The sequence below is a fragment of the Oncorhynchus kisutch genome, linkage group LG16 (assembly GCF_002021735.2).
Source record: "Oncorhynchus kisutch isolate 150728-3 linkage group LG16, Okis_V2, whole genome shotgun sequence".
In the NCBI taxonomy this organism is placed as follows: Eukaryota; Metazoa; Chordata; class Actinopteri; order Salmoniformes; family Salmonidae; genus Oncorhynchus; species Oncorhynchus kisutch.
The window spans coordinates 38,998,528-39,023,469 of record NC_034189.2 but is presented as its reverse complement, the minus strand read 5'-3'; the positions used below and the strand labels follow the sequence as shown (position 1 = coordinate 39,023,469).

General features: G+C 45.4%; 1 protein-coding gene across 1 annotated transcript in view; it reads right to left on the bottom strand.

Moving 5' to 3' along the window:
- Positions 1-3,490: 3,490 nt before the first annotated feature.
- si:ch211-246m6.5 (von Willebrand factor D and EGF domain-containing protein) overlaps positions 3,491-24,942 on the bottom strand; it is a 49,866-nt gene continuing 28,414 nt past the window's right edge. The window contains exons 22-35 of the mRNA XM_031792360.1: positions 22,895-23,032; positions 19,488-19,745; positions 17,469-17,648; positions 13,765-14,769; positions 13,034-13,129; positions 12,564-12,659; positions 11,851-11,946; positions 9,256-9,351; positions 8,889-8,984; positions 8,147-8,242; positions 7,408-7,503; positions 5,607-5,702; positions 4,055-4,152; positions 3,491-3,843 (exon numbers count right to left, since the gene is read on the bottom strand). Coding sequence (XP_031648220.1) covers positions 3,823-3,843; positions 4,055-4,152; positions 5,607-5,702; positions 7,408-7,503; positions 8,147-8,242; positions 8,889-8,984; positions 9,256-9,351; positions 11,851-11,946; positions 12,564-12,659; positions 13,034-13,129; positions 13,765-14,769; positions 17,469-17,648; positions 19,488-19,745; positions 22,895-23,032 — 2,468 coding nt within the window. The 3' untranslated portion in view covers positions 3,491-3,822. The remainder of the gene's footprint in view (positions 3,844-4,054; positions 4,153-5,606; positions 5,703-7,407; positions 7,504-8,146; positions 8,243-8,888; positions 8,985-9,255; positions 9,352-11,850; positions 11,947-12,563; positions 12,660-13,033; positions 13,130-13,764; positions 14,770-17,468; positions 17,649-19,487; positions 19,746-22,894; positions 23,033-24,942) is intronic.

The window sequence follows — 24,942 nt, the reverse complement described above, 5'->3', positions numbered from 1 at the left end:
CGTGACAAAATGAACAGCGTTTTTATTTAATGTGCGCAATTCTGTTTATTCCAAAATAAACACATTACCATAAACTAATATCTTTCAGCATCCTCTGAGGGATGAACAGCAGAGAACACAACAGTAATTTCCCTAACAAAGTTTGTTTCGCCTCTCAAAGTTTTGACCGTGAGAGACAATCACTGAGGGTGGATCTCAGGCCTTCCCGTGATATTTACCATCCAGGAGTTAGTGAGGGGTTGCCACAGAATTATTCGGAACACTATTTCAAAAGCAGAGGCTGCTTGCTTGGGTTGAACTAGAATTAGCTGCCAGTATGCAGAGTACGGGGGATTAGAACAAAGCTACACAAACATCAACTGACTTGCAAAAAGACTAATCCTACTGAGCTCAAACAGGGCAACTAAGACTGATTTTAATGAGATTTGAAAACCGAAGACAAAAGGCTGCTAGAGCAGAATAGCCTGTCAAAATTGGCTCAGAGGTGATGCAGTTTGGTGATGGTTTTATCTGTTAATCCCCATTTCCTCCTCATCCTCCACCTCCAGTGACTCACACAGTGAACGTATGTGGCCCCTGGGCTAGGTAGGCATCCCTCTAACCCCTATCCCCCTAACTCCTTCACTGCATAATTACCAGTGGGCTCATTTATAAATGGTTTGGTATGCACATATTTGATCATAAATTGTTCATGGATATTACAAAAGGTGTACCACAGGGGTCAGTACTGGGACCTGTACTCTTTACTATTTACATAAATAATAATGGTATATCTGTTAAAATTGTAATATTAATCTGTATGTAAACAACACTGTTATAAACAAAAAATGAAACGTCTTCAAAGGTCCTCCAAAGTAACAGTCAGTATCTGGTGTGGCCACCAGCTGCATTAAGTACTGCAGTGCATCTCCTCCTCATGGACTGCACCAGATTTGCCCGTTCTTGCTGTGAGATGTTATCTCACTCTTCCAGCAAGGCAAGACAGAGTCCTGAAAAAGGGATGTTTCTTTTTTGCTGAGTTTATACGTCATTGCCCCAACTGTTGACCAGGCTTTGATAGAGCTGCACAAAGCAAAATTGGACCATCACGCTCTCCCAGAAGCTTGGCTGGTGAGTTAAACCTGTGAATTCAGACAAGTAAAAGATATGATGGTACGCACTCAAAAAGATGTTGCATAAAGCTTACTTAATTTCTTTAATTATTTTCACTGAATCAGGGATATTCTACACAGACATTATGGCTTTGCAGCCTTCTTCAGTGTGTAAGTACAAGAAGGCTGCAAAGTGCGGACCCATCACACCTTTTGTATGTTAGAGCTTCAATCTGACCTTGTTACCTTACAGAAACTGGTTGTCTTAAAGTTTGTACTTATTGCTGGCAAGACTATATATATGTTATTCTCTAGTTCTCACAAGAATGTTTCAGATGGACTACATATTTATTAATTGGACGGTTCTCCCGTTGATTGGGTTCTCGCCTACAAATACCTGGACATTTGGATTGACCAAGTGTTATTGATATGAAAAAAAAACAGACGGACGAGCTCGTGAAAAAGCTAAGATTTAAAGTGGGCTCCTTTTTTATAAAATAGATCTCGCCTCTCCCTAAATAGCAGGAAGCAGGTTGTACAGTCAACCTTCTTGCCAGTTCTTGATTATGATGACACCATTTATCAGATTGCAGAAGCCACTACTCTTAGACCTTTGGATGTCGTCTACCACAGCGCCGTTTGTTTTTATCAATGGTGACAGGTTTAATACTCACCACTGTATCCTGTATCAAAAGGTTGGCTAGTCCTCATTTAAAGTCCCGTAGATCAATTTATTACTCCCTATTTGTTCAAATCCCTACTACACAAGCTTCCAACTTACCTAACTTTGTTGTTAATGTATATGTATATATATATTTCTTCTTTTTTAAAACATGAGATACATAACCCGGTCACATGGTTAGTTAACCCTTGAGATTCCTCGGGGCTCCACCGAATTAGGTTTTTAGCTTTAATTAGGTTTTTAGTTTTAATGCACCTCATTACTGGAACCAACTGCAAAATAGTCTGCAATTGGACACTCTGATGCCGCTTGGGAAAATGTAAATATTGATTGGGGAACTATTTACTAAGTAATGTGGCTGTTTTCCTGATTGTTTTGTATTTTAGTTTGTTTTCTGATTCTCATTTGATTTTGTCTATGAATTGTATGTGCAGGGCTCCTTTGCAAAAGAGACTCTGATCTCAATGATGACTCTCTGTTTAAAATAATAGAAATATTACACAAACCACATTTCTTCTCACATTTTAAGAAATGATTGCATGCAGAATGAGGATCGAGACTATGTATTGTACATAACAAATGGACTTTAATATCATACATTGCCTGGGTTTTATTTGTGAGTAATGCAAAACCTATTTGATGATATTTACAACAGTATGAAATTATAAAACATCAGACAACCAAATAAATAACAATTCCAAGTGAGTTTTTAGTTTGATCGTAAACTGCCAACTTGATGAGCTTGTTCCACAGTAAAAAGGACTGGGGCTGAGTCACTGGCTTGCTGGGGCTCTCTCATGCTGTCCCTGGAGGGGGTGCGTCACCTGAGTGGGTTGATTCACTGTTGTGGTCATCCTGTCTGGGTTGGCGCCCCCCCCCCCTTGGGTTGTGCCGTGGCGGAGATCTTTGTGGGCTATACTCAGCCTTGTCTCAGGATGGTAAGTTGGTGGTTGAAGATATCCCTCTAGTGGTGTGGGGGCTGTGCTTTGGCAAAGTGGGTGGGGTTATATCCTTCCTGTTTGGCCCTGTCCGGGGGTGTCCTCGGATGGGGCCACAGTGTCTCCTGACCCCTCCTGTCTCAGCCTCCAGTATTTATGCTGCAGTAGTTTATGTGTCGGGGGGCTGGGGTCAGTTTGTTATATCTGGAGTACTTCTCCTGTCCTATTCGGTGTCCTGTGTGAATCTAAGTGTGCGTTCTCTAATTCTCTCCTTCTCTCTTTCTTTCTCTCTCTCGGAGGACCTGAGCCCTAGGACCATGCCCCAGGACTACCTGACATGATGACTCCTTGCTGTCCCCAGTCCACCTGGCCATGCTGCTGTTCCAGTTTCAACTGACCTGAGCCCTAGGACCATGCCCCAGGACTACCTGACATGATGACTCCTTGCTGTCCCCAGTCTACCTGGCCATGCTGCTGCTCCAGTTTCAACTTCCACCTGACTGTGCTGCTGCTCTAGTTTCAACTGTTCTGCCTTATTATTATTCGACCATGCTGGTCATTTATGAACATTGAACATCTTGACCATGTTCTGTTATAATCTCCACCCGGCACAGCCAGAAGAGGACTGGCCACCCCACATAGCCTGGTTCCTCTCTAGGTTTCTTCCTAGGTATTGGCCTTTCTAGGGAGTTTTTCCTAGCCACTGTGCTTCTCCACCTGCATTGCTTGCTGTTTGGGGTTTTAGGCTGGGTTTCTGTACAGCACTTTGAGATATCAGCTGATGTACGAAGGGCTATATAAATAAATTTGATTTGATTTGATTTGATTTGACTGTGTTGTGCTTTGTTTTAATCTTTTTTTTAAAGCCAGACTTTAATAGATAAAATACAGTATTATTGGTTCTAAGAAAACAAATTATACAAATATTATACATACATTGGTCATATACAGATCCTAATGTTTGGAATTGTGCCGTATATTACAATTTTGTTTTTGAAAAAACAAAAGCCATGGGCATTGAGCATCCTAATAGTCAGTGTGGTGGTTCCATTAGGAGTTTCATTGTCTTGTTTCAGCCCAGCTTCTTCAGTACATAGCTCCCAGTCCTCCATTAGCCTCGTGGAATTGGGAGCTGAAAAACACCACACTTATTTCACCGTGCATCCACACAGTCTTGAAGTGGACCAGCAAATGCAAAAAGCTGGAAAAGCTGGAAAAGCCCCCCCACCAATAAGAGATTTCTGACTGTCAGGTGTAAGCTTAGTGCTCAGCTTTCAAATTATATTCCCAATTCCTCTCTTGATTCCAGTCACAGTAAGTGCTGGGGGGATGTATCTACTTACCTTATGGGAACACAGGACCCCTGAATACCCTTTCCTGCAGGCACATACATTAGGGCGGATACATCGGCTCCCATAAAGACACTTCTGTTCACAGAGTGCTGTAGAAAGGATAGAGAAAATCACAATGTGGGAATGATACATGTGAAATGAAAATCACAATGCAGAGAAGAGAGAACGTGAGAGAGAACGTGAGAGAGAGAGAGAACGTGAGAGAGAGAGAACGTGAGAGAGAGAGAGAGAGAGAGAGAGAGAGAGAGAGAGAGAGAGAGAGAGAGAGAGAGAGAGAGAGAGAGAGAGAGAGAGAGAGAGAGAGAGAGAGAGAGAGAGAGAGAGAGAGAGAGAGAGAGAGAGAGAGAGAGAGAGAGAGAGAGAGAGAGAGAGAGAGAGAGAGAGAGAGAGAGAGAGAGAGAGAGAGAGAGAGAGAGCAAATCTCTCTTTGCTCATATTACCACCCTGAGGATTCTGGGTAAGTCCCAGAGAGGGGTCCAAAATGGAGCCATAGTAACACAGTTACCATAATCATCCCATCAAACCTCTGAATCATTGCCATGCATAGCTAAATGCGTACACTGTGACGGAGTCTGCCTTTCAATTTATGACAGAAATGATTTTATTATGCACTTGGATACCCCTGTGTGGACTGAATTCTCTCTGCTTCTTGTTCTGAGTTTATAGATTTTACTGCGCTGTATATTTGGGAGAGTTACTTACAGCTATTAGTGGTTTGATAGAAATAAATAAATAGGGCCGAGGCAGAGTAAACAGAAATGATGAATCATCTTTACGGACGGCGACTTCACTTTAAAGGGAGTTAAGTACTTCTCTCATGACTCCCGAGTCATTCTTCAAAGTCACATATTGGCTGGTTAATGCTGGGATGCTGAACGAGCTTTATTCAGGAACTATTAGTGACACTCTGATGAGATGTAGCTGTTAGTGTTTGTGTGTGTGTAACAAACACACAGCTGATTTTTAACGTGGTTAACGTGGAACAGGTGATAAAAGTTGTTTACGAGGAGAGCTTCTTCAGCATGGTGGTGGTGAGAGTGGGCTAACGAGGGACGTTTTAGAGACATATGAAACTGGCAATAAATGTCAATGAAAGAGAACTATTGCAAAATATACTGTCCATAAAATGTATATAGTATGTAAAAGCTGGAAGTAGAAGCCTAAGTGTTATTGTTTATTAGTTTACTCCAATTAGGGGAGGGGTGGTAGGGTTTGTGGGAAATAATAAAGGATAATATTTTAGAAAAAATATATACATACATTCATATATATATATTTCCCCCCAAAATATATGGGGATTGGAAATGATGCAGACAATTACATTAATGAAAGCCACAATCTATCTGCATTATTAAAGCTGATCTTCCCCCTTAGAAAATAAATACATTAATAAAATAAACGTCAATAAAGATTTTTATCAGCGGTAACTTTGGGGGAATAACCACTGTCTAAATCAGTTTCTCATTGGTAAGTGTGTGTGTGTGTGCGTGTGCCTGTGTGTGCATGTGTGTACGAGCAGGCTCGTGTATGTAGGCATACTTACGGGCTTGGCATAGCATGCCGTGCCAGCCTGGAGGACAGTGGCAAGTGTTATGGCCAACACACTCTCCTCCATTCAGACACTTCTGTAGACAAGTGGCTGGGGCGAGACAAACACAACACCAATCAACTCACAAACCACTGCTTATGAATGAGTTATGTATGGCTTATGAATGAGTTATGTATGGCTTATGAATGAGTTATGTATGGCTTATGAATGAGTTATGTATGGCTTATGAATGAGTTATGTATGGCTTATGAATGAGTTATGTATGGCTTATGAATGAGGTATATATGGCTTATGAATGAGTTATGTATGGCTTATGAATGAGTTATGTATGGCTTATGAATGAGTTATGTATGGCTTATGAATGAGTTATGTATGGCTTATGAATGAGGTATGTATGGCTTATGAATGAGTTATGTATGGCTTATGAATGAGTTATGTATGGCTTATGAATGAGTTATGTATGGCTTATGAATGAGTTATGTATGGCTTATGAATGAGTTATGTATGGCGTATGAATGAGTTATGTATGGCTTATGAATGAGGTATGTATGGCTTATGAATGAGTTATGTATGGCTTATGAATGAGTTATGTATGGCTTATGAATGAGTTATGTATGGCTTATGAATGAGTTATGTATGGCTTATGAATGAGTTATGTATAGCGTATGAATGAGTTATGTATGGCTTATGAATGAGTTATGTATGGCTTATGAATGAGTTATGTATGGCTTATGAATGAGTTATGTATGGCTTATGAATGAGTTATGTATAGCGTATGAATGAGTTATGTATGGCTTATGAATGAGTTATGTATGGCTTATGAATGAGTTATGTATGGCTTATGAATGAGTTATGTATGGCTTATGAATGAGTTATGTATGGCTTATGAATGAGTTATGTATGGCTTATGAATGAGTTATGTATAGCGTATGAATGAGTTATGTATGGCTTATGAATGAGTTATGTATGGCGTATGAATGAGTTATGTATGGCTTATGAATGAGTTATGTATGGCTTATGAATGAGTTATGTATAGCGTATGAATGAGTTATGTATGGCTTATGAATGAGTTATGTATGGCGTATGAATGAGTTATGTATGGCTTATGAATGAGTTATGTATGGCTTATGAATGAGTTATGTATGGCTTATGAATGAGTTATGTATGGCATATGAATGAGTTATGTATGGCATATGAATGAGTTATGTATGGCTTATGAATGAGTTATGTATGGCTTATGAATGAGTTATGTATAGCGTATGAATGAGTTATGTATGGCTTATGAATGAGTTATGTATGGCGTATGAATGAGTTATGTATGGCTTATGAATGAGTTATGTATGGCTTATGAATGAGTTATGTATGGCTTATGAATGAGTTATGTATGGCTTATGAATGAGTTATGTATGGCTTATGAATGAGTTATGTATGGCTTATGAATGAGTTATGTATGGCTTATGAATGTTCTAAATGTATTGCGTAGGTACCATTTAAATAAACAGAGTGTTACCAGAACATATTTTGGTATGTTGTAATTGTGTTCATATTGTGTTATAAATAGGCTAATAGGCTTGTATAAAGCGGCTTACAATCTGTTTACATTCTATGCGACTACCTGCTGCCATTAAATGCTTGTTTGTGAGGGCATGACACAAGCCTGCCATCGGTGAACCACCACACATCCCAAGCACCATGATGAATTGTTTCCGTATGCACATGCCTCCACAGCTAGCAATGGAAGCATCTGTTTACAGGTGGCGGTGCAACTGTGGAACTCCTACACGAGCCCACTTACGTTTATCGCACCGCTTTCCTCTCCATCCAGATGGACAGTCACACACATCTGGACCCACGCACCGCCCGCCGTTCATACACATGGGCTCACACACACCTGCACCGGGGATGGAGGGAGAGACTCAAACTTACCAACTCAGCTCATACATATTCACCAGAATAATTATCCACAGTATCTCGCATGGCAGAGAGATTTTCAACTGACCCATGCATTTACTGTACCTGATAGGCGCAATCAATGCCATGGAGAGGACAGACAGTTCGACAATGAGCACATTGCTGAAGCTGTCACGGCACTAATAACCCACTAGTAGCAAGTTGGTAATGTATAGCTAAATTAAAACCTTGATGTCAAACCCCCCTGCATGCAGCACTATTCTTAGTCAATAGCACTCCATAGCGTCAATCTGACTATTCCCAGTCTCCACATGAAGCTCTGAAATGTTGGTTCCTGCTCCCTCGGGCAGAGCCTCTTACCGGGTGCATCCGTCAAATGCTTCCCTCATCCATATGGCTCAATTTACCCGCCAATATGCTGTACATTAACAAGGCTCTTGAGGGCACTTTGTCAGGCTGACACACATATGGTGGTGGGTAATAGATGATGATGATGATAATGAGGAGGAGGAGGAGGGGAGAAGGGGTAGAGGAGGAAGAGAGGAGGCGGAGGAAGAGGAGGCGGATGAGGAGCAGGTGGAAGGGGCGGGCCATGGAGGAGGAGGCGGCGTGGCTTTACTCACTTTTTTCACAGCGCCATCCGGTGTATCCCTCGGCGCAGGAGCAGACGCTGTTTCTCATGCATACGCCCCCGTTCTTACAGGCAGGGCTGCAGACAGCTGGGAAACAGCAAGGGATTGAGAGAGAGGGGAGAGATGGAGAAAGAGAGAGATAAAGAGAGGTGGGGAGCAATGGGGGTGAGAGCGAGAGAGAGAGAGAGAGAGAGAGAGAGAGAAAGAGAGAGAGAGAGACAGAGAGAGAAAGAGATGCACCATTTCAAAAAGGCGGAGACATCACTCCATTGATCGATACAGTAGTCCGTCCAAACCCGAGGCTTCACGATATATGAGGGACAAAAACAGTCCCCAGTAAACAGTTACTTAGAGAAATCCCTTGATAATTGGACACAGTGGAACTCTGCCAGAGCCCTTGATGGGCTCCTTCAATTCAAACCTAAACCCCTGTCAATCTATTGGATTCGTTTTCCTTTCATTCAACAAGTAAATAAACAAGTTAAAACTCCCACAGCGGGCCCATGACTCTGTGTGTTGACAGGATAGTATGTGGACAAGGACATGGGCGGACTGAATTGTGCGTGTGTGTGTGCGGCTCAGCTGGTAAGAGTGTGATGCTAGCAATGCCAAGGTTGGGGATTCAATTCCCGCAGGGACCACACACTAAAACTGTATGCAGCCACTTTACTGTAAAGCACTTTGGATAAAAGTGTCTCCTAAGTGCAACAATTAAATGAAGAATGTGTTTTACCGTTTTGACACTGGGCGCCGTAGAAGCCCCGGGGACAGCCACATGTGTTCGGACGAAGACAAGTCCCTCCGTTCCGACACATAGGGAAGCACACAGCTAGACAGACAGACACGTCAACCAATCAATCACTCAACCAACACATCAACTGACCAATCAATAAAGCCCTTCGTACGTCTGCAGCTGTCACACAGCGCGTTACTGCAAACAGACCTCAAACCCCCCCGAAAAGAGCAAGCGGAAGGACAGGAAGGACAGGAAGGACAGGAAGGACAGAAGACACCAGGAAGAGTAGCTGCTGCACGAGCAACAGCGTACTGGGGATCCAAATCAACTTTTTTTTAAAACCTGTTCAGGACCAGAGCTGTACCTGTCTCACAGGAGGGTCCGGTCCAGCCAGGCAGACAGGAACACTCATCAGGAGACACACACTCTCCTCCGTTGTGACAGTGGCGGTTACACACCACTACAGAACAGATAGATGGGAGAGAGTGAGCAACACAGAGATACGATATAAACTGAGTTATTGACATAGCATTGTTCTGTAAAGTTCTCTACCTACAGTATATAGTATACCCCAATTGATGTTAAGTTAAAAAGAATGCAAGTTAAAAAAAATAAAAACATTCAAACCAATGAGGGTTCCGGAACTTTAAAGCCAATTATCTCAGAATCATATTTTGGCAGATAAAACCATATAATTCCAAAGTCACAATATTACTAGAGTGGCTTATGTCATAAACCTTTCTATCTCTAGCAATACAGTTCTATTTAATTCTGCGATGAGGAGAGACACAGCATTGGCATGAACCCCATTGGTTTGCCATTCAAATCCAATCCAATTTCAACGTGAGTAACCTGACAAAGATAAATAAAAGCCTAGTTAAAGGTATCAAATCATATCAAATGGTTTTTTTCCCATGCGCCGAACACAACAGGTGTAGACCTTACTGTGAAATGCTAACTTTCAAGTCCTTTAACCAACAAAGTTTTTAAAAAAGTTGTAAAAAAAATTAAACGAACACAATAAAATAACAATAATGAGGCTATGTACAGGGGGTACCAGTACCGAGTCAATGTGCGGGGGTACAGGTTAGTTGAGGAAATGTGTACATGTAGGTAGAGGTAAAGTGACTATGCATAGATAATAAACAGGGAGTAGCAGCAGTGTAAAAACAAAGGGGGGCTGTCAATGTAAATAGTCTGGGTGGCCATTTGATTAATTGCAAAATCTGATTAAGGTAAAAGCTGTTAAGGAGCCTTTTGGACCTCGACTTGGCGCTCTGGTACCGCTTGTACCGCTTGTCGTGCGGTAGCAGAGAGAACAGTCTATGACTTGGGTGACTGGGGTCTTTGACCATTTTTTGGGCCTTCCTCTGACACCGACTAGTATGTAAACTCAGCAAAAAAAGAAATGTCCCTTTTTCAGGACCCTGTCTTTCAAAGATAATTTGTAAAAATCCAAATATCTAAACCGATCTTCATTGTAAAGGGTTTAAACACTGTTTCCGATGCTTGTTTAATGAACCATAAACTATTAATGAACATGCACCTGTGGAACAGTTGTTAAGACACTAACAGCTGTCACGACTTCCGCCGAAGTCGGTTCCTCTCCTTGTTCGGGCGGCGTTCGGCGGTCGCCGGTCTTCTAGCCATCGCCGATCCACCTTTCATTTTCCATTTGTTTTGTCTTGTCTTCCTGCACACCTAGTTTACATCTCCTACTAATTAACATGTGTATTTAACCCTCTGTTCCCTTCATGTCTGTGTGGGGTATTGTTTATTGTCAAGTTTGGCACACATCCGGCTGGTTTGCGCCGGGTTTTGTTTTATTTTACCCGTGCTTTGTGCCTCACTTGTTCTTTGGGCATTTTGTGTTGTGACGCGGTTGCGTTCTGTTTTATGATTGCCTAAGTAAAGTGCTTTGTCCTTTCATCTCTGCTCTCCTGCACCTGACTTCCATGCACCAGCTACACCCACCATTGACAACAGCTTACAGACGGTAGGCAATTAAGGTCACAGTTATGAAAACTTAGGACACTAAAGAGGCCTATCTACTGACTCTGAAAAACAACAACTGCAGAAATTACACCAGGAATGCACAATTCCTCCATCAGTGCTCAGACTGTCCGCAATAGGCTGATAGAGGCTGGCCTGAGGGCTTGTATGCCTGTTGTAAGGCAGGTCCTCACCAGACATCACCGGCAACAACGTCGCCTATGGGCACAAACCCACCGTCACTGGACCAGACAGGACTGGCAAAAAGTGGTCTTCACTGACGAGTCCCGGTTTTGTCTCACCAGGGGTGACGGTCGGATTCATGTTTATCATCGAAGGAATGAGCGTTACACCGAGGCCTGTACTCTGGAGCGGGATTGAGGTGGAGGGTACATCATGGTCTGGGGCCGTGTGTCACAGCATCATCAGACTGAGCTTGTTGTCATTGCAGGCAATCTCAACGCCATGCGTTACAGGGCAGACATCCTCTTCCCTCATGTGGTACCCTTCCTGCAGGCTCATCCTGACATGACCCTCCAGCATGACAATGCCACCAGCAATACTGCTCGTTTTGTGAGTGATTTCCTTCACGAGAGTAATGTCAGTGTTTTGACCCCCCTTTTGTCCAGGGACATATTATTCCATTTCTGTTAGTCACATGTCTGTGGAACTTGTTCAGTTTATGTATCAGTTGTTGAATCTTGTTATGGTCATACAAATATTTACACATGTTAAGTTTGCTGAAAATAAACGCAGCTGACAGTGAGAGGACGTTTCTTTTTTTTGCTGAGTTCAGGTCCTGGATGGCAGGAACTTGGCCCTAGTGATGTATTGGGCTGTACATGCTACCCTCTGTACGTGGAGAAGCAGTCATGTGTGTGGGTCCTACATCATTTGAACAATGTGTGAGTGATGGCAGATTCAATTTGCATGATGAATGATTTGTGATGATGTGTGCTGAACTCACTGGTCTCACATCTGGGGCCCACAAAGCCGTAGGGACAGGAGCAGGTTCTGGGTCCCACGCATGTTCCTCCATGCTCACAGGGCAGACTGCACAGAGCTGTGGGTGGAGATGATATGAATGTGTTATATATGGCTTATGAATGTGTTATGAAGTTCTTCTGTAGGTAGCCTTCACATAAAGTGTTAACGGGAAAATATTCACGACGACGTCGCATTTCTACGTCAGTCAGCTAGGACTAGGAACCAGTGTCTCACTACAGCTTGGTTAGCCTTATCTCCATTGCATTGGTGGGGTGGACTCTGACTTTGAGCTGTAGGTGGCAGTAGTGTTTCAAGCCTCTGTCAGTAATGTGTCAGACCAGCTCAAGGAGGGAGGGCTTATCAAATGCTCACAACTGCTTCCTTAGATCTGCACTCACTCACTCGCACGCACGCATGCAGGCAGGCACGCACACACCCAACTGTACAGTACCGGACATGGACCGGCCTTCTCTCAGCTGTGCCTTTCTGTTTTTTACTGATGAGCTTGCTTTCTCTGTGCGACAACAAGCTCCTGTCTGTAGTCTGAAACAGCACACAGAGACAGTTCTGATTGGCCCTAACGAGAACAGATAGGCCGCGTCCGATATGGCACCCTATTCCCTACATAACGCACCACTTTTGACCAGATCCCAATGGGCAAATGTGCCATTTGGGAGGCAGAGGTATAATTACCTGTCTCACACGTCTCCCCGTGGTTGCCTTTTAGGCACTCACACGCCCCCGGGGCGACGCACTGGCCTCCGTTCCTACACTCAGGTTTACAGATCGCTGAGGAGAAGATTGTAAAGACATCAAACGATGCAAAAGGTTGCGCAATGCATGGGAATCAAAAACAACATCAGAATGATGATGTGGTATTTTGAGCGGCTAAGAGAGAGCTAGAGAGTGAGAGGGGAGAAGAGGGAGGGAGAGAGAGAACAAGAGAGAGCTAGAGAGTGAGAGGGGAGAAGAGGGAGGGAGAGAGAGAGAGAAAGAGTGAGAGGGGAGAAATAAGGGAGAGAGAGCAAGAGAGAGCAAGAGAGAGAGAGAGAAAGAGGGGAGAAGAGGGAGGGAGAAGGGAGAGAGAGAAGTAGAGAGAGAGAGGGAGAGAGAGAGGGGAGAAGAGGGAGGGAGAAAGGAGAGAGAGAAAGACAGTGTTTTACCTGTTTGACAGTTGGTCCCGGTGTAGCCTGGTTTACAGCGGCATGTGTTGGGAGCGGCACACTCCATGTTCCTGCCACACGCATGCCTGCACACAGCTATAAATAACAGGCAGGCAGGCGACACACACACACACACACACACACACACACACACACACACACACACACACACACACACACACACACACACACACACACACACACACACACACACACACACACACACCAATTACAAGCTGCATCCATCTATTCCAACTCCAACCTCACTTACAGCATCTGTACAGAAACATCTGTCAACTCAACCCAACCCACGCTGCTCTGGTACAGGGAGCACTCAGCTAGTCATCTTGAAAAACGACCATCATTAGGATGCCTTTTGGAGAGGCTAGAGAAAGGCATCACTTTCAGTCAATGAAAAGGATTGATGCACAGGTGGTATTCAATACAGCCGGTAAATAGCAAGGGTAAGGGTCCTCTATAATGGGCCAGTGACAATAGATAGCATTTCTCAAAGCAGTAGCTCTTTCTCAAGCAGTGATACAGTGATAATAGATAGTGTTTCTCAAAGCAGTAGCTCTTCAGCAGTAGCTCTTCCTCAAGAAGAGGGATCAACCTTAGGCCTACTTCACAAGCCTCTTCATTTTTTGCACCTCTCATGTTCCTTGTTCTCATGTTCCTGTAATCTTTTGTTTTTAAATAAATAAATAAATAAATCAATTCAATAAAAATACCTCTGCATGTTTGTCTGTCTCCGGTGTATCCCAGGGGACACCTTCCACAGTGGAAGCCCCCGTCCCTGGTGGGTTCACAGGAGACCCCTGGGAAACAGGGCATGTCAGCGCAGGTCAGAGGCCGCTCCCGCTCCACTGCCACAGTATTACTGATCCTGGTCCCACGGTGGAGGTGGGGAGACGTGGCCCTGTGGAGAGGGGGAGTGTAGTGGTGCTTCCGGGCAGGGGTGGTGAGGGCGAGGGAGACCAGGGGTTCCTGTGGGTGGTCAGGTAGGTCAGAGGGGTTCGAGCCAGGCCCCGTCAGTGCTCCGTCGGCGGAGAACTCAGACTCAGAGAGGGAGTAGGTAATGGAGGAGAGGGCTGCGGTCAGCGGGGCCACGGCTTTAGGGAGGGTCCAGGGCTTGGTCATGGTGGGCACCACTACCACATTTATGAGCTTCCCTTGGGTTGTCTGCCCAGTCTCTGTGCTGGCTGAGGAATGGGGTGGAGTCACCTTGGATTGGGGTGGAGTCACCTTGGATTGGGGTGGAGTAATCTTGGATTGGGGTGGAGTAACCTTGGGGTAGGTGGAGTACGGAGGAGTAACCTTGGAAGAGGTGGCACTCTGCACGACAGCTACAGACTCTCTGGTTGTCACCTTGAGTGAGGTAGCGCTGGCATTGGCACCTGTTTTGGCACGAGTCCTAGTGAGGGCACTGATGGCATGATGCCTGCCCATGGTGAGGCTGTTGGAACCTTCAGGTGACATAGGGGTGTGTCTAGGAAATAGGGGTGTGGCCGCCTCTCTCCACCCAGTGATTGGCCCTCGGGCGGACGAGAGGGGAAGGTGCGGGGGGCTCTGATAGGCTCCCCTGGAGACTGGCGAGGAGAGGGAGGAGAGATGTTTGACTGCGTGCCTGGGGGGCAAGGTGGGAAGGTGGAGTTGGGACACTTTACTGTTGCTGTGGTGGTAGAGTTTGCTGCTCTTGGCTATTGTCAGCTGCTGCTGGGTCAGGTGAGGGTTACCTGAGGGGAGATGGGGAGATAATGATGTGACACAAAAAAACTCTATACCTACAGCTGTATAAGGTTATTGTCTTAGAAAAAAGGATTCCTAAAGGGTTCTTCACCTGTCCCCATAGGAGAACCCCTTTTAGTTCCAGGTAGAACCCTTTTGGTCCAGGTAGAACTCCTTTGGGTTCCATGTAGAGCCCTCTGCAGAAAGGAACCAAAAGGGTTCTACCTGGAACCAAAAAGGGTCCTTCAATGGTTTCTCCTATGGGGAAAGCTGAAGAACCCTTTTTCGATTCTAGATAGCACCTTTTTTCTAAGGGTGTAGGGTTATGGTTGTGGTTGAGGGTTAGGATTGAACTGGAATGTAGACACACTGGACTCTCCAAATGAATGTATTACAGCAGTATAAAATGTCATTGCATCATCAGACACAGTGCAAGAGAAAACAAGGATGTGTTAAATATCTGTTCTAATCTAATTAACATCTGCTATAAACACTGATGTTGACACAGAACATGGTTGGAACAGAATCAAGACCATTGGACGACTCATGGGAACAATAAAGTTATTTAAATTCGAATTGAAATTAAATTAAAGTGTTACCCGACAAATATTACCCGACACCAGCTTTAATGACATACTGAGAGACGCCACCCAACGCGTCATTGATTTATTGTCCCCAACTGAGACTGACTGGAAACATCACCTGTATTGAAACCTCACAAAAGATGCCCAAATCACTTCATAGAGGAATCTGATACACAGTGAGGGAATTATAAACCACACACACACACACATACAGCTGGACTGAAAGGGAACTGACTGTGTAGAAAGTCATGACAACAGGGTTGGGTATTAAACACTTATGAGATTTAGAAAGGTGGCTGCACAAATTATGAGATGCACTAAAATGATCTATTTAGTACAATTAAGAAAAATGCCATCACACTGGCTGGGTGAAGAAACAAAAGGCATAAACACTGCCCCAAAATATTGAAACACTGTAAACTCGTCTGTGCTCTTCCAAACAACCCGGCATGGGTCCTAGCCCACTCAATAGTAAATCAAATCAAATTGATTTATTTAGCCTTTCGTACATCAGCTGATATCTCAAAGTGCTGTACAGAAACCCAGCCTAAAACCCCAAACAGCAAGCAATGCAGGTGTAGAAGCACGGTGGCTAGGAAAAACTCCCTAGAGAAACCTAGAGAGGAACCAGGCTATGTGGGGTGGCCAGTCCTCTTCTGGCTGTGCCAGTCGGAGATTATAACAGAACATGGCCAAGATGTTCAAATGTTCATAAATGACCAGCATGGTCAAATAATAATAATCACAGTAGTAGTCGAGGGTGCAGCGAGTCATCACCTCAGGACTGGAGGACTAGTAGGACTGACTAATGATGGAAAATACTTGAACTCTCACTCTAAATAAATGTGTTTAAATGTTTCACATCTTCATGAAAGACGAATGCATGAGAAAAGCATATTCCACTGACATTCATTTATCATCTGGAAGTGCCTGCGGTTGACGTGGACAGTAGACACACAGGGACCAAAGAAGGAAGGGACAAATACGGCGGATATAAAACAGAACTAAGCTGAGAGGAGAAGAGAAGAGAGAGTGCAAATTTTGCCTCTGAAGTTTTTTGAGGAAAAAAAAAATTCCGTTTAATTTAATTTATATTTTTATTATATTTTTATTGCTTGACATAATAGACTGTAAAAACAGCTCCAAGTGATTTTAATTGAAGAAACATGTTCCCAAGTATTCCCACGCATCGTAAACAAATATAAGCAAGGCTTGAAATGAATCTATCTATTAATTTATATCTAGCAATCCAAAGGTTGCGTGCTTGAGTCGTGTCGGGGACAACTGTAGCATTTTAGCTAACCCTTCCCCTAACTTTTTCCTAACCTTAGTTCTCCTAACCTGTTTTTGTTCACATTTTACATAAATTACCCTAACCCTTGTCGTTTGTTCTCCTAACCAAACAACGTAAATATGTATATGTAAAGTGTGATACGTAAAATGGCTACCACAAAAAAAGCTGTAAAAATAGAAATACATTTTTGTGTCCTCTGAAGGGCAGGATGGGTTAAAACAAATTAAGTCATTCTCCTTGGTTGTTAGGATGCAACAGGCAACCTGGTTTCAGAAAAAGACGTATAATTCTATACGTTCTTCAAGATGTATGATAACTCATCCAATTCGTAAGCTTTTGTACGACCGGGTAAGATGTTTGACGCTATACGTCCCCTAAATCGTACGATATTGTACAACCACTATTCCATTCATAATGTAACCTAATATAATTAAATATACAACACTAAAGGGAAGAAACATGTTTACATACCAAATCTTACAAATTTCCCTGAGACCAGGTTTAATAGGGATGGTAACAGCACAGAGGCACTTGAGGACCATTCACACATCAGATTGTTTTCAAATAGTTTTCCAACAGTGACAGTAGAATAAATACTAAAAGCCAATGCGTGGTGGTGCATGTACTTTTTATTTACATATTTTTGAAAGTACTAATGTAATGTAATCTAATTAGATAGCCTGGTGCCAGATCTGTTTTTGTCTTGCCGATTCCTATGGTCCTTGGCATAGGCAACAACCGGTGTTGGCTATACAGCACAAACGGATCTGGGACCAGGCTAGTAACTATGGCCATGGAGGTGGTGTAACACTTCAAGCCGAAGTCTTACCTCGAGCGGTTTTGGTGCAGGTGCGTCCGTTGCCATTGAGGGGCGGTGGGCAGCGCCCGCAGACATAGCCCGTGTAGGGTGGACGTCGGTCGATGCACTGGACCCCCAGGAAGCACGGTCGGCTGGCACACGTACCTGTCACATTGTTGTTGTTTCCTGCATGGGATGATAGCCCTAAGCCTGGAACACATCATCACTGTCATCATCCCCAGGACATGTACATATTTATCCAATGAATTCCCTTCCCCCTAGCCTTCACATGAACAGCGATGTTCCCCATTTGTTTATGCTCAGTGGGATGCTGTAATCAGTTGTCAATGCCTCTGCATCGGCCACACCATGCTGTCTTCGTTTGCACATTTCATGATTAGTCATAATTCAAATCAGTGCAGCCCCATAGATGTAAACAGCTCACAAATACCACTGACGTACAGTTGCCTACCGGGGTGATATATTCAACACTGCCTGACAGATTTTATGTGGCAGAACTCGCAGTTAAATCCAAAGCTGCTACAGTTGCTAATTGCTCAAATGTCTTTGATTAAAATGCAAAGTCTGGGAAGACCAATTATATAAAGGTACTTTATAACTGAAATTAGGACTGTGTAGAAACTCTTAGTTGGCACTTTGTGTTTTGATGGCAGGAGGCTCATTACGGTGCTTCGGGATGAAAGTCTCGGAGTAATTGATTGATACGCTATCAAGGTCAGAAACCCCTTGGAGCGAGCGAGAGAGAGAGATGTGTGTGTGTGAGACCCCGACTGTGTCCCCTGTCTTCACCTCCAGACCTACCCTCACCCCCAATCCTGCTGCATCATCTTCCCTCTACCCATAGGCCTTCACTCCCCTCCTGGGCTCCCCTCTCACCTTCACCCACAAAGAAGAGTGATGAAAATGCCAATCGCCCTATTCGTCTTAAACGAAGCTATGTACTTCAGAACTGAAACTGCTGGTATCATTGGCACTTTTAGATGGATTCTGTCAAGTTTAACCCATAACTTCGTCCTTGTCCTTTGTTTCGCACCTTGCACAGGCACCACATCAAACCACCACATCATCAAAAGTGTATTATGTCTCGACTCTGCTGTGTTACGTTTGTATTGCACGTTTCTCAGCATCTCTCTATTCTGTGACGGATCTATGGAAGAGAGCAGACTGAGACCGAATGACTGTCATTGCAGTGCGGTTAGAAGCTTTGAAACGTGACACTGGCAACCCTTCTCTTTTTCCCATTTGCGTGCCGCACAGCGATTCTTCTCCCTCTCAGGCTAATAAAGCGTTCCATCTTCACGGTGACAAAATAAGAAAAAGAATGGACCATCTGTCTTTTATTAGGAAGTGATTTATCAGCGTTATGACTCCACATATTAAGGCTTATCGCCTGTGAATTGTGTCTCATTTTTTTGACTAGGGCAGCAGAATCCACTCAGACAATGGGTGGTTTTATCGAAACGACGGGGTCGACAGGAGATGGCATATTTCGCTGTGTGCCTTTCAATCCCATCTCCAGCCCTTTAGTGTGATGATGATGACAGGCAATTTTGCAAGGCCGCTAACTGGGCTTGCTATAGCTGCCAATGCCAATGAGGTACTCAGTCGCGGAGTAATGTGACACCCCTGATGAACTATTATATGAGCCCAGGTGTTAAACAGCCTTTTGTAGGCGATCTGAAGAGTATCAGCCAGGGGCTTTTGGGAAATACGGGGGTATGGTAGTAGGTGCCAGACGCACCGGTTTGTGTCAAGAACTGCAATGCTGCTGGATTGTTCACGCTCAACAGTTTCCCGTGCGTGTCAAGAATGGTCCACCACCCCAAAAAAAAAGTCCAGACAACTTCACAAATGTCGGAAGAATTGGAGTCGACATTGGCCAGCATCCCTGTGGAACGCTTTCGGCACCTTGTAGAGTCCATGTCCCGACGAATTGAGACTGTTCTGTGGGCAAAAGGGGAGGGGGGGGGGGGTGCAACTCAATATTAGGAAGGTGTTCCTAATGTTTGGTGTACTCAGGGTACTTGCCAGTTTTTTGTCCATTCTCCGACGGTGTATGTACAGCTGGGGCCTTGACAGGTGCCGTGTTGGTCTCTGGAACTCCAGGCATGTTGGTTTGTGGGAGTCCAGGCTGATTGGTCGGTGGGATTCCAGGTCGGCCAGTGTCCATCCTGGGTGGATTGTGTTGGTCTGGTCTGTTGTTGGGTGAGGACTTAGAGGTGGTGGTGGTGGTAGGGACAGTGGTTGGTCCAATACTGGGGACAATGGGGATTGACCGTACAGCTGCTGTTGTGTTAGAGACAGATGTGGACACATGGAGAGAGTAAGAGGTGGACTTAGTAACACCTCAGCGCTTTTATGATGCTGGGAGAGAGATAGATAGAGGACACTTCAGGTTCAGAGCCAAATGTTTGTCTTATGCTGTCACACAACCAATACTGTTTTTATTAAAAACATTCCATAGAAACTTCTCACACTCTATTCAAGAATGTTGGTCCACAGTTTATCAGCTCTTTTTTTTTTACAACACTTTTCATCTCACACCTACACCGCTAGAAATCACAGCTCCACAATAGATCTGCGAGCAGCAGATTTGTGTAAAAAAATATGTTTTTAAAAAAGAAAGAAAAGCAGAGCAGGAGGAGAGAGAGAGAGAGAGACTGTGTGATTGATGACGGCAGAGTGGAGCGATGGCAAGTGAAATAAACCTGGCAGTGTAACTCCTGTCGAGGCAGCATGGCACTGTAATAAACAAAGCAGAGGACCACTCAGTCGAAACTCATCGCTCAGAGGGAGATCAAGGAGAGAGAAAGACTAAGATGCTTGGGAAATAAAAGAGGGATGTTGGTGGAAACATGGCATGGCTTTTCGGTAGCAAAATGGTAACTAAGTGTATGTGTGTGTGCGCAAGTGCGTGTGCGTAAGTGTGTGTCTGCACTCCTGCAGAATTCAAGTGGTTTACCCTGGACTACAGAAACAAACGTCTGCTGAATGAAAATTGGATTTCCCTCTAGGTTCCTGTATGTGTGTCTTATGGATGGTTCCCCAGCTTCGCCCCCGCTCCCACTAGCCCTGTTCCCCTCGCCCCTGCTCCCCTAGCCCTGTTCCCCTCGCCCCTGCTCCCCCTAGCCCTGTTCCCCTCGCCCCTGCTCCCCTTAGCCCTGTACCCCCCGCCCTGTTCCCCTTAGCCCTGTACCCCTCGCCCTGTTCCCCTTAGCACAGAAACCCTTTGCCCTGTTCCCCTTAGCCCTGTTCCCCTCGCCCTGCTCCCCTTAGCCCTGCTCCCCTCGCCCCTGCTCCCCTTAGCCCCTGCTCCCCTTAGCCCTGTTCCCCTTAGCCCTGTTCCCCTAGCCCTGTTCCCCTAGCACTGTTCCCCTCGCCTCTGCTCCCCTAGCACTGTTCCCCTCGCCCCTGCTCCCCTAGCCCTGCTCCCCTAGCCCTGTTCCCCTAGCCCTGTTCCCCTAGCCCTGTTCCCCTAGTCCTGTTCCCCTAGTCCTGTTCCCCTAGCCCTGTTCCCCTCACCCTGTTCCCCTTAGCCCTGTTCCCCTCGCCCTGCTCCCCTTAGCCCTGCTCCCCTCGCCCCTGCTCCCCTTAGCCCCTGCTCCCCTTAGCCCTGTTCCCCTTAGCCCTGTTCCCCTAGCCCTGTTCCCCTAGCACTGTTCCCCTCGCCTCTGCTCCCCTAGCACTGTTCCCCTCGCCCCTGCTCCCCTAGCCCTGTTCCCCTCGCCCCTGTTCCCCTCACCCTGTTCCCCTAGCCCTGTTCCCCTAGCCCTGTTCCCCTCGCCCTGTTCCCCTCACCCTGTTCCCCTCGCCCCTGTTCCCCTCGCCCCTGTTCCCCTAGCCCTGTTCCCCTAGCCCTGTTCCCCTCGCCCTGTTCCCCTAGCCCTGCTCCCCTAGCCCTGTTCCCCTAGCCCTGCTCCCCTAGCCCTGTTCCCCTAGCCCTGTTCCCCTCGCCCTGTTCCCCTCGCCCTGTTCCCCTAGCCCTGTTCCCCTAGTCCTGTTCCCCTAGCCCTGTTCCCCTCACCCTGTTCCCCTCGCCCTGCGGCCAGGCGGTAGATAGCTCTGTATTCAACTAGGCCATGCTCCTTCCATGCTCTCCCCCCTCACCGCACCTCACTTCTCCTCACCTCAGCTTTAGGCTCAGGCAGTACTGTTGATCACTCTGTATTCAACCAGGCCCCACACCTCACCTCACCTTACATTACCTTGCCTCGCCTCAGCTCTGTGCTCCCTGCTCACCCAGGCCCCACACCTCACCTCACCTTACATTACCTCGTCTCACCTCTGTAGCCCAGGCGATAGATCACTCTCCATTCCACCAGGTCATGCTCCTCTTCCATCTCCCTGCTGCTAGCCAGGCCCCTTACCTCATCACTGCCTTCTGCCATGCTCCTTCCTCCCAGCCCTACTCTCTGCTCCCTCCTCTGCACCCTTCCAGGTTCTCACACTTCACCTCTAATGGCCTTTGTCAGTTAGCTGTCACACCTGAGGTGCTGCGGCAGCACTCTGAGCCTGGGGCCAGGTTACACTCTGCTCTGCTCTCCCTCAGGGAAGAAGTGCTTCACCAATTAACTCAGCTAAACCCCGATACCACCCCCCCCCCCTGAAAAAAAAATAAAGAAATGAAAACACACCAAAAAATAATTTATGGGGGGGGGTTCTGGTTTCCATTGGACATGCATCCCTGTTGGTTATCATGTGAGCGGTTCATCACCTGCCCTCTGGTTTCCATTGGACATGAATCCCTGTTGGTTATCACGTGAGCGGTTCATCACCTCCCCTCTGGTTTCCATTGGACATGCATCCCTGTTGGTTATCATGTGAGCGGTTCATCACCTGCCCTCTGGTTTCCATTGGACATGAATCCCTGTTGGTTATCATGTGAGCGGTTCATCACCTCCCCTCTGGTTTCCATTGGACATGCATCCCTGTTGGTTATCATGTGAGCGGTTCATCACCTCCCCTCTGGTTTCCATTGGACATGCATCCCTGTTGGTTATCATGTGAGCGGTTCAAAGTGCGGTGGCAATTATTATTCCCATTATTGTTGTGTGAGTAATGTTATCCAGATATGGGAATTGTGGAATGCCGAGATGGAATGTCATATTGTTTCTATTTGTCTTGTCAAAGATAACAGTGACGGTCTGGTCTTCCCACAGTTACCGGTCCATGCAGCTTTACATTTCCATCAACTTCCATATTACAGGTGGGAGAAAGCTGCAAGTACCTCTGGAACATCTTTGTAACATGTCTTATATTCATATCAAATCAATCCCTTTTCCACATTGACAAACAAGGCCCACAGTCTGTTTCTATGGTGAGTGAATTGGCTAACTGATACAGTAGTGTGGTAGCACTAGTGATTTGATTGGCCATGCCTACCTGTTGATGTAAAAAGTGTTGATAAATACATTTGATTGATTGACCATGCCTACTTGTGCAGGTGGTCCCATCTCTCAGCATGCCGTGGGGACAGCCTCCACACCTGTAGGAGCCGAAGCTGTTGAAGCACTGGACTCCAGGCAAGCAGGGGGTCCTCTCACACTCATTCACATCTTCCTGACAGGTAGCGCCTACACAGAGTCCCAGAGACGGACAGACATTATTACAACAGACAACACAAAGCCAGACAGCCAAAGTCCATTACTACAACAGGTAGCCCTTATACCCACAAAGACAGAACGACAAGGTCTGAGCCAAGCTCACAGACAAAGAGACAAAAAGCCAAGGCCTGAGTCAAGCTCACAGACATAGAGAAATAGAGCCAAGGTCTGAGTCAAGCTCACAGACATAGAGAAATAGAGCCAAGGTCTGAGTCAAGCTCACAGACATAGAGACATAGAGCCAAGGTCTGAGTCAAGCTCACAGACATAGAGACATAGAGCCAAGGTCTGAGTCAAGCTCACAGACATAGAGAAATAGAGCCAAGGTCTGAGTCAAGCTCACAGACATAGAGACATAGAGCCAAGGTCTGAGTCAAGCTCACAGACATAGAGACATAGAGCCAAGGTCTGAGTCAAGCTCACAGACATAGAGACATAGAGCCAAGGTCTGAGTCAAGCTCACAGACATAGAGACATAGAGCCAAGGAAGCCCAATACAACAACAGAGAGTTCATGTATTTTCAGCCGGTGACGTGCGGTCAGGGCAGGCACAATGAATGAAAGAAGAACTGCAATGAAAAATAAATAAACATACATTTTTATCAATAATCATTTTCATTTTAATAATAATTTTGTAAAATCCATTTCTGAACAAGCACTTTCCAAACTTGCGGTGATCTGCTACAAAAGACAAAGTAGGCCAAACTCCAAACTCAAAGCAAGGCACTGACATGACTTGTGCGTGCATGTTTCTACCTCATACTGCCAGCTAACGGGCGCCAAAAGGCAGGCAGAGAGCTTCGCTGCCTTTCAAGTGTCAATATGTCCCATTCATCTTCACTGCACTCCAATAATAAATACTCATAATGGCGTGAAAAGGAGTTATGGGACAGGCAGGGGGACAGCCAGCTCCCGGCTGTGGACGTCACACGTCATCTGCCAGTTACGTTCGTTTTACAGCGAGATAAAGTAAGCTGATCGGGATGGCTAACATATTGCATCTGAAACCGTTTTCAAAGTTGAATTTCCTAGCGAAACAGCAGGTGATAAGGGATCGACGACCAACACAGAAAACAACACAATAACTTCAATATGAGTGGCATCAACGGAAAGACTGACTCTGTGGCTGCGCTGCTAACAGCCGACTCGACTACTTCCCCTGCCTGCTTCTTCACCAGTGACAGCATGTAGACAAGAGCCGGTTACGGCGACTTGAACAACTTCCACATAGCACTCAACAAGCATGAGAAGGCTAAGTCTCATATCCAAAGCCAGGTAGTTCTTCAAACATGTGGCAATGAATGAACAACGGAGATGTTTAGGGTGCACAAAAAGAGAACCGAGAGATTTCGAAAGACCTACTTAAACAATGCTACGTCACGCTACCTCGGTAGGAGTGGGAATTCCGTGCCGACGATGAGAGCGCCAGCTCATCGAAAAGGGCCAGGGGCCCCTATGTGGAACTATTAAACAGTTAGCAACGCATGTAGAGACCGCCAAATTGTTCGTTTTTTTACTCATTACTCATATGATGGAATTTTCTATGTAAAATGGTTTCTTCTGTGTTCTGCAGAACAAAGTGATGGATATTGGTATCTGCTTTATCAGTATCAGAATCACAACGAAAGCACTGGAAGGGCCGCGACAAAACTTTGATTGTTTCTATGAGCTGTTCAAGCAGAGATGCAATGAACTGGGCCTGGCGGTATGCGAAAACTCATAGTAAACAGTCGACCAGAGTAGAGAGGGGGCTAATCTACTATAACATAATGGACAATATCAATGTTCAGACGAGAGCTAGTCTAACCTACGGGATACAAACCCAGTTCCCCCACGGGTGCCACCAACGTCTTAAGACCATTGCCATCATCAGACTGACT